The sequence below is a fragment of the Ostrinia nubilalis genome, chromosome 19, assembly GCF_963855985.1.
Source record: "Ostrinia nubilalis chromosome 19, ilOstNubi1.1, whole genome shotgun sequence".
Classification (NCBI taxonomy): Eukaryota; Metazoa; Arthropoda; class Insecta; order Lepidoptera; family Crambidae; genus Ostrinia; species Ostrinia nubilalis.
The window spans coordinates 6,297,631-6,307,840 of record NC_087106.1 but is presented as its reverse complement, the minus strand read 5'-3'; the positions used below and the strand labels follow the sequence as shown (position 1 = coordinate 6,307,840).

The following is a 10,210-nucleotide window of genomic DNA, read 5'->3' as shown; positions in this document are numbered from 1 at the left end:
TCTTACTCAATAATTATTATCATAGAATAGAAATTAGTTTGTTTACATGTTACAGAGACAATTTTGAAATAAAAACTTGAATATAATTAAGTACCTACTTACCTACCCTTAAAAATGAGTTGACCCAGTACAGCAAGGTGTTACAGTATCGAATACAATATTGAGCATTATTAAAATTTCTTAGCGAATTGAGTCGCTTCTTAAACTACATTTTAAATAAACAACTTGAGTTCGAGGGTTCGGGTCCCGCCTTATGTTAGAATTCTAATGTACCTAATACCTAACTTTATTGGACAAACAATTTATCAAAAAGAAGAACGCAATTTACTTTTGGCTTGCGGAAGTCAACTTCTGCTAGTTTTATTGCTAGTAAACCTTGTTTTTAATATTAAAATTAAAGCAACTCCCAAGATCGTTCGGTCGCGCTACACATACTAGAGTTGCGTTAAGTACCGGCACCGTTCCACAGTCGACAGATAATAACAAACAGAGAAACAGTGTGTTCAAAGTTTAATACAGTATTACATATTAGGAAATTTGGACTGAAACACCGAACACAATATTAGTGGTGAGTGGGTATTTATCATTGTGTAATAAGATAATGTTTCAGCACGGGCGAAATAGTTTGATGGTTGTTCTATAAGTAATATTAAGATTCTCTCATTGTTATTGTATAAGTAATACTGGTAATACCAACTTTACTTCTTGAAGATATGCGTGCTTACCTAGGTAATTTGGATTGTGGATAAAAATAAATGAGATAATGTAGTCTTACATTATAGTTAACTACTTAGATTAATAAAACCTAGATAGATAGTCAGTGCACGAAAGGTGAGGCAGATTTTAGTAAGCCAGAATGGCTTACTCGTAAACGTCACATGAACTGTCAAAGTGAAAAATTGGTAAACACGTCCGACGACTTTTAATTAATTAAGACGGTTTGTGCTGTCAAAGGGTGTCTAAATACATCAGAAAAACTAAAGAAAGTGACCAGTGTTACATTTCATAAGTAAGTACTACGATTCGACGCGTATTTTGCTTGAATTTGGCTTTCAAAAATTAAATACGGGAATGATACCAGTAACAAGAAAATTTATTTCCTAATTGTTCGCCGTACAAATACACTTCCTTTTTTATGAAATCGAGACTTTTCAGTCGATTTATCTTATTGTAATTAGGTAGGTACTTTGAATTCAATAAATAAGTAAGTACATGATGCGTTTTGTTTTTGTTAGTTATAAAATAATTAAAAACGTATTAAAAATTTCCCTACTTTCGGGAAAATCGCCTTCACTTTCTACACTCCCCAACAAAATTGACACTAATGACATAAGATTTTTGCCTCACTCTTGACGAAGCGTTTGTATGAAGACTATCCATCTAGGTTTTATTAATCTAAGGTTAACTAGCTTTCCGCCCGCGGCTTCGCCCGCTTGGAATTTTGTCTGTCACAGAAAAACGCGCGTCCCTGATTCAAAAACCGGGATAAAAACTATCCTATGTCCTTTCCCGGGATTTCGGAATCGGTTCAGTGGTTTGGTCGTAAAAGCAAGACAGACAAACAGACATAGAGTTCTACTCTTGTATTCTATTACCTGTAAATAAATAATTTGATTTGATATGAGTACTTAATTGATTGAGTAAAGTGTTAGTGTGTTACGCCCGTATTCACAAACGATGCTTACTTAAGTGAAGCAACAAATCGAACGCACAGCGTTGAATAGATCTCTGTGATTGGTTCGTGTGTCACCCTGTTCGTCCACGCGCACTGTGAGACCTCATAGTAATGTTTGTGAATACAAGCAAGTTAGTCTACTTTTTAAAGATCCTTGGTTTGAATACTTATTGTTCCCCAGGTAACTTACAATATAACTTTTTTAGAAGCATTGTGAGTTTTTCCTACAAATCGGCGATCATCTTAAAAGGTTTTCTGATGAAATCGTCTGAAATTTTAATGGAGTTGCCAACTCCTTTCATGTGCGGTAATTTGTGTATTGTAAACAGGTTTTGTTAGATTAATCTACAAAGATCCGATTGCTTTATGTTGAAATGAGAAATTGTCGGTGTTTTTTCATTTAGGCCAGTGGTTCTCAAGGAGGGCAACGCATATTATTACAGTTAACAAAGATATTATCTTTTTTGTGAAGCATTAAATTCAGTGGAAATTCGTCGTTCTAATGATCAGTTCTTTGATTCAGTCCTTAGTTCATGAATTAAGTTTTAACACTTCCTAACATGTTTCGTCCAATGGAAGTAATATAAAAGAGCAATTAAGAGCATTGAATCACTCGGTTTAAAGATTCATAAGGGGCGTGAAAGTAAAAAAAATCTGTGTCAATAATGGTTGAGAACCAGTGGTCGTGGTGATTTGAAATATCGTGGAATTATGAACAGGATTCCTTTTCTAATTCCAGAAGATGGCAACCAACAGGGTACTCTGCACACTACTCGTGTTACTATCAACGGTTTACAAATGTAAGTCATAATAATAGACAATTTGACACCATTCCCCAATAATTCGAAATCACAACTTTTCTAAAAAGACATTTCATTCTGTTCTTAAAATCTTAATTAATTTTAAATTACCTATAAATTACGATTTTTGGTCACAGTGTAATTGAAAAAAGTAGTTCAATTGAGTTTACAAAATAGTGACCAGTGACGTCACTTGCTTGTAGTGGCCATGAAGCTACAGATAAAAATGGAGGCCAGACTCCCAATACCTACTTGAAGCACAAACTAAGTATCAGTATCTCGCTCTCTGTGGGCAGACTTGCTCTTTCTAAATAAACAAAAAATATAAAATTGCTCAAATTCAATGAAACCAATGTAAAATCTTTATTTCTTGACATAGGTATCATTAAAAATGATAAGTGTAGTTACTGGTAAAACGTTTTAGGAAGAAATTACTGTAAAAAATGTGAAAAATGTTTACAATGATCCAATGTCGGAAATCACGAAATAAACACTTACGCGTGGAATCTTATGTCACTTCCAGGACAGCACGTACTACCGCAACCACGCACTACAAAATTTTGCACCAATTCTTGTGATAAAACAATGATTATTTCCTGTAAACAATCTCAAACGAAATTAACTGCTTAATAAACAAAATAGTAAACAACCGCCATGATGGGCCGGATTGGGCCGATGTTGCCACATGGTACCGATTACCCAGGAATTGGGATTGTAATTCCCTGATTCGCCAACACATTAAGCCTAAATGGCCGACAATTTTGTGATTTTTTATTTAACTAGGTAATCTTAGTTTCAAATATTAATTATTTATTTGTTTAACTTCTGATTTGGTTAGTGTATTGGCTATTTCGAAGAATTTACAAGGAGATTTAAATCAGAAGATAGCAATACTACAGTTCACACTAAAAAGAGAGGTAGGGCCGCAGAGAGCGAGATAGATATAAGTAGGTATTTGACTCAAGTTTTGTTCCAAACTCTGCCCTCCATTTTTATCTGTAGCTTCATGGTAGTGGCATACTAATAAAATTCTATGGGAGAATTTCGTTTTGACAGTTTTAAAAAGTACGTCAATTGATGATTGGTGGTGTCATCATGTCTATTACTTAAGCTTAATTACCTACTTCTAAGCCTCAATCTCCCACCGGTGTAATATGTTAGTTTTGCAACATAACACGGATAGGTTTTCAGTTTAGCAATCTCTATTTCATAATATGGTCATGTAATGATCCAATGAAGCGATTTATTTTCTTATCAAGCTAAATACTGTAGACTACACAAATTAATCTTTTAAGAAAATACTAATAGTCCCGTTCCCGTTAGCCTCTCGTACTAACTAAATATGCTTGAGAGTTGTGTTACGAGTGGGTTCTCATAAAAAAACTCATGAAACTAATTTTATTTTTGCAAGTAGGCTTTACAAGCACTTTTACAGCATCATTCCCAGCATTAACCCTACCACTGCTTCGGGTATTGTCCCGAATAAATGGGCCAGTGCTGAGAAGAAGCAGCGCAAGTTCATTACAATAGTCCAGCGTTCCTCGGATCTCGAGTCGGCCAGTCTGACACCTTTACATTTACCGTTGGGCTACCCAAGTAACACAAAACACAATTATAAGAAGCGTACAACAGCATGAACCTACGTGCAGAGCAGTATATGAGCAGCATATGTAGCACTATATCAGCCGTATAAAAGTCTATAAGTGTCTTGTAAGCGCAATTTGGGCCCCAAATAATACGGCTTTGAGCATTATTAAATATTATTAGTGCTGCTAACCAGCGCTTATAATGTTATTGAAGACAGACATTAGTAAAGTTGTTAGACAGCATATTCTAATGTAAAAAGCATTTTATTAGATGTTAGTACAGCTTTGAAACAGCTTTCAGAATTACAATGCCAAAGTTACGTTTTATTCTAAGGCTGAACGTTTTATTTTGTTTGTTTGAAAGTATTCGAAAAAACTTATCGCATTTTATTGTCCGTTTGATTATTTCTCGTTTAGAGTATTGCAGTGCAATGGTGTTGTGAGGAGATGTTTTAATGTCTTTGTTTAAAATAATTTATCATAAGGTAAGTATAATTTTTTTTTGTTTCAAGAATGAAAATGAGCTGGGAGTATTAGTCTTATGTGAAAATATATATATGTTTGTGGTTTATAATTCACGCGCCCTCACAGAAATCCTTTTTTTAATAAAATAGGGACAAATTTAGAATCGACATATGACACTTTTTGTGATTTTTTTAACGATTTGATTAATTTTAACTTATAAAATTGCTTCTATCGATACTCCGCTTGTAAGAAAAGGATAATAAGTAGTATTTCATGCATATGTGTATTATAATTTTATTTTCTATGTTAGAGAAAACAGAAAGCAAATGGCGTCAGATAATATTAATGTTTTAAACTTTCAACTAGGGATGGGCAAACGGAAAAAAAATATCGATATTTATCGTATCGATATTTTTCAAATATATCGATATACAGGGTGTTACTTTGCATTCTTGCCATATTTACAGAGGTAACTATATTACTGATACTGAACACAAATCCGTTAAAAAATAATGCCCGAAAATTTTGATTTTTAATTTTGAGTATTTTATTTTATCGACAATCTGTTAAACACATCACTAATTATCGTAACGCATGCACATCACTTGTTAGCGATGGCGATGGAGACTTTTTTTACTTTTTATTGTATTTTTAAATATCTATTGCAATCTATTGTCTTTAAAATGTCTTTTTGACACTTTTGTAAAAACTGAGAAATACATTAATCACAAATCACGTTATAAATAATACAAAAATGACTGAAGTGTATTCAAACAATGAATAATTTCATCAAAATGGTGCTTGGAGTGTCTGCAAGACGTCTTAGACGAAATGCTTGATGACGTACCCTTAGCGTTACACTAAATGCTCTACTACCAGCAGGATGGTGCGCCTCCACAATAAGGACGTCAAGTGCGCGAATAATACGTTTGGTGAACAGTGGATTGAACGAGGGGGTCCAGTAGCTTGGCCACCACGATCCTCGGACCTAACACCCATGGACTATTATTTTTGAGTGACTTGGTATGCGCAGAAAGGCGCAGAAGAGATAAATAGTGTAAACGTGTTACGTGAAAGTATTGTTTCAGCGAAACTGTGAGACAAAACGTTTATGTGTTGCGAAAACTAAAGCGAAATAGTAGGTACCTACGCTTCGCCAGGAAGGCACAGTCTGCCTTCATCAGAACAGAGGACACTTTGAACACTTGCTTCGCTCGCAGTACGTAAACTTTGTAAATAAATAATTAATTGTGAATAAGGTGATTTCATTTCATACTTAATTTATTAATTTGTAAAAATAGGGAACAATGTTATAAATTAATGAAAAGCCTAATAATTATTACGTATTTTTGACGGTCATAAGCCCGTAAATTAGAAAGGAAAATCTAAAATCAACTGAAGAGTATTTTAAAATAATTATTATGACTGGATAAAAAGGCTTGTACCCAGAGCCATAAAACATCACAGATTAATAAGAACTAGGCCACGCCCACTAGGTTTATTCCACTTGCGCCTGCAGAACGTGCAAGACAAAATTGGTTTATTCCAATTTGTACTGCAAAACCAAATTTACTAAAAACTCAATGTACTTTCTTTATGGGAGTCTCTTGTTTATCTTAAATAATAGGTATTGTTCCCTACTTTTATCTCTGTGAATATGGCAAGAATGCAAAGTAACACGGTGTATATCGCCCAAGAAATATCGATATTTCGATATATCGATATTTTTTGCCCAATTTGCAATTATTTATAAAAATGGCCAAAATAATCTAAATTTTAAAGAAAACACAGTCAGGACGCTGTTTCAATATTTCAGTTGTAATATTTCAATTTATTTTTTCGAATGAGCAATTAAACATTGACAAAAAAACATTATTCAAACCAGTATTTGTCTGATATTGACATCAGGAGCACTCTTTGTTTGATGTGTTCTCCTGTAAGTCTGCTCCTATCATTTGGCACAGCCAAATTTACCACTGAAGCTACCCTTTCAGATGACACTGAAGATGCCTGACATATCAAATATTTAAGAGCAATATCCGAGAGAACCATTTAAGAGCAATAGCAGAGCTTTAAAAATATTAAAATATATCGATTTTGATATCTGAAAATAAATATCGAAAATTGATATATCGCCGGAAAAAATATCGCTAATTTATATCGATATTTTTCTGAAAAAATATCGATATTTTGATATATCGATATTTTTTACCCAATCCTACTTTCAACTAGTGTCTTTTAATGTTGTCAGTCTTATTATAGTAAAAAGAAAATGGTTAAGTCATTCAACCTACATATAAAATATCTAAGTGATATCTTTAGCATTACTGTAACACTTTTTAGGTATGTTATAATGTTCATTAGGTTTAAACGTCATAAAAATGGATTGCTTTAGTGTTAATCAGGGTACCGAAACAATAATTTAGAATCCTTTAATCACGTCATGATCCCCTACTCCACGTCTTTCAATTTTATCTGTCTCCAATTAGGTAGGTACCTAGTTTGACAAGTGTTAAGTATAAAATCATTATCACTACAAATGTAATTTGTAATGAAACACGATATAGCTACCTATCTTATTTTTCGCTCATTGTAATAGTAATAATTTAAAGGAACTTTTTGTAACTAGTTAGTAGTGTTGCTGTAGTCGTTTTTTAAGGGTATGCGTTATACGGGTAATTATTTAGTTTTCAGGTAACTACTTCTCTATTAAGTCATAAATAAGCTTATTTGTTTTTTTTTTCAGATGCCTTTTAAAATAGTGCAAACGACCGAAAGGGATGAAGGAATGTTCTACGGAACTTCTTGACTCACACAACAACCGATTGTACTGTATTTTGTGTATGAGGTGTATCATTTTTTGGAACACGTTTTGCATTTCTTAAACCAAATATAAAGTTTGAATATTCCGTCTTTATCTTTCTCTTTACTCCACCTGTTCTCTTAGGCTGAGTTGCACCACCTAACTTTGACCGTAACTATGACGATAACCGATGTTTTTTGTATGGGGTTTGACAGATTTTTGACGTTTGTTAAAGTAAGTTGGTGCAACCCGGCCTTAAGTCTTTTTCCACTGTTTATTCATGTCAATAACGTGACACGTTCGACATAAATTTTCTAATGAATATACAGGACCTACTAACGCACAAATGAATATAATCATACGGCTCGTGGTTTTATGGCCAAATTATGACCTAAAGTAATAAAATATTTTTTTTATTTATCTAAATAGTGCTAAAAGCTTTACAGTAACAATAAAATAAGAAGATAACAGAGCTAAAACTTTAGTAAATGTTTGGCTAATGCTGAGCAGTAAATAAGCATAAGAAAAGATCATAAAAATGCGTTCAATCTGTAAAATGTGTTAATATATCTGAATGCACTATAGAATATTTCGACAACGATTATTTAATGCATTAGGTTTTCTTATTTACTAATATACGGTTTTAACCTTTGTGTTAGTGTAAATGCTGTTAAAGGTGCTGTATATTAAAAGTAATTAATGTTTTAGTATGATTATAAGCCAATTAACTTAATTTTTTTAGACCATATAATAGCTTCATGCATTGTAAATTTTACCGCATTCTACTCAAAAGCATTTAAACTAAGTCAAAACTGATTTAAAGTGATAGTCTGACTTTAAAACGTAAATCAATCTTAACTTCAGTGAATATACAGATTGCGTGTTACTTGGGTAGTTCGCTTCAACTTTTGCAAAACACATGTAGAGTCGAGATGTGTAGGCTGTATTATCTCTTTGTAAGGCAAAGTTACCACCATATTTTGATCCTTATTCGTGTGTCTTAAGGTCCAAAAACAATGAAAATTTGGTCATGTTCGAAGTCATGATGGCCAAACGGTGAAGAAGGGATCGGACTGGCCGACTCGTGATCCGGAAAACGCGGGTTCGGTCCCCGCCGCCGCTTGAATATTGTGGTGAGCTCACTCGTGACACAAGCATATTAAGGGTGGGTTGCACCATCTTACTTTGACAGTAATTATGACGATAACCGGTGCTATTTGTATGGAGTTTGAAAGATTTGTGACGTTTGTCAAAGTTAAAGTAAGATGGTGCAACCAAGCCTTAGCTTAGTACGAGGGGCAAACGGGATAACTAATTTCTAATAATCTTTAAAAAAAGTTATGACTGTTATCCTTCCAGCATACAGCATCCAGTGCTACTACTGCAACAGTGCGAACAACAGCGCGTGCATCGACGTGAAGCAGTTTGACGATGAGACGCGCGCGCGCATCATCCCGGTCGTCACGTGCGAGACTGCCATCCCGAGTCCTGTTGCCGTGGACTTCTTCTGTAGGAAGATTGTTCAGACCAGTGAGTACAGCTCATATAATAAGAGTATTTATTTGGCTCACATCAGCTCGATGAAGTGCTGTGCACCCGCATCTTCTGCGAGACTGCCATCCCCAGTCCCATCGCTGTCTTCTTCTGTCCGAAGATTTTTCAGACTAAGTAGTGAGTACCTACAAGTATTTGTTCGCTCGTATCGATGAAGAGTTGATTATTTTCAGAATTGACAAACTTCTGGGGCACACTTTCTCTTTCTACAATTAAAGGACTCTCTACAATAATGCAATGATTGTGTCATACTTATAGCACGACGTAAAGGTGACATCTGAAGAGTTAAATATTTTCTCAACTCAGCATAAGTTTTTTGACCCTTTGCTATATTATGACGTAGGCAATTTTGGAGTAGGCTCCCTACAAGTAGTTACATGTTTTCGGATTTGATTTCCATAATATAAAAACTCACCCAGTCAGTCACACATAACTCATAATATAACTGACCACTTCAGAACCTAATCAAACCCTTCATGTTTCCAGTATTCCACTCCCACCGGGACTCCGAGGTCCGCGTGACCAGAGGCTGCGGGTGGGTGCGGCACCACAAGGAGTGCTACCAGGCCAACAACCAGGACCACCTGGAGACGGTCTGCCAGTGCACCTCGGACTACTGCAACGGCGCTGAGGCGGCCGACCCTGCCACTGCCGTCGTTTGGTTCCTGGCGCTGACTGCGTGCTTGTACTTATATCGTTGAGGCTTAAGTTTATCTTGAAGAATGGAAGATGCACAGTCTACAGTACATCAGACTGTATGCACTCATAATATCTGTCGGCGCGTACGAATATACTCTAGTTCTATGTAATCATTGTAATCATCTGCCGTTGACGACAGCGTTGCAGTGCGGTGCTTCAGGAAATCAAACCTTAGCACTACTGTAGTAGTGAAACTTATGTAAGTATAAGATGACACAGTGTTTAGTTTGAAGTGCTGTCTTCTGTACTCTAGCAAGGTTTTTATGATGGCTATGGCTAAAACCATTCCATAAGTAACACTTAGTGTAATATTGATAAATTATATAAACACATCTGAGTAAGAGTTTATATTTTCCCATTCCTCCTAGCAGACTAAATTATCATCTGAATTAAATTACCCTTTCTTTTATCGTAGGTTATATTGTATTTCTTCGTGTATCTTTCAGTCTTCGAAATCTTCTTAGCCATAGCTAATTTTCATAAAACTATTGTTTCGTAATTGCCAGCTTAATTAGGATATGCTGTCTTGGCGAATGTCTGAGGCGAAAGATGATTCTGTGATTCGGAAATTAGCTCATCACATCACACATTCATTAGGTATTTATCATAAACATATTAACAATATGAT

At 35.0% G+C, this 10,210-nt stretch overlaps 1 protein-coding gene across 1 annotated transcript; it reads left to right on the top strand.

Annotated features, from left to right (window-relative positions):
- Positions 1-472: 472 nt before the first annotated feature.
- On the top strand, positions 473-9,867 carry LOC135081116 (uncharacterized). The gene is made up of 4 exons (XM_063975860.1): positions 473-568; positions 2,415-2,475; positions 8,689-8,859; positions 9,370-9,867. Exons 2-4 carry the CDS (start codon positions 2,418-2,420, stop codon positions 9,582-9,584), a joined length of 444 nt encoding a protein of 147 aa, XP_063831930.1. The 5' UTR covers positions 473-568; positions 2,415-2,417; the 3' UTR covers positions 9,585-9,867.
- Positions 9,868-10,210: the final 343 nt, after the last annotated feature.

Coding starts and splice junctions, on each gene's coding strand:
- LOC135081116 (XM_063975860.1), top strand. CDS start 2,418: ATGGCAACCAACAGGGTACTCTGCACACTACTCGTGTTACTATCAACG. Junction 2,476..8,688: donor ACTATCAACGGTTTACAAAT/GTAAGTCATAAT, acceptor TTATCCTTCCAG/CATACAGCATCCAGTGCTAC. Junction 8,860..9,369: donor TAGGAAGATTGTTCAGACCA/GTGAGTACAGCT, acceptor TCATGTTTCCAG/TATTCCACTCCCACCGGGAC.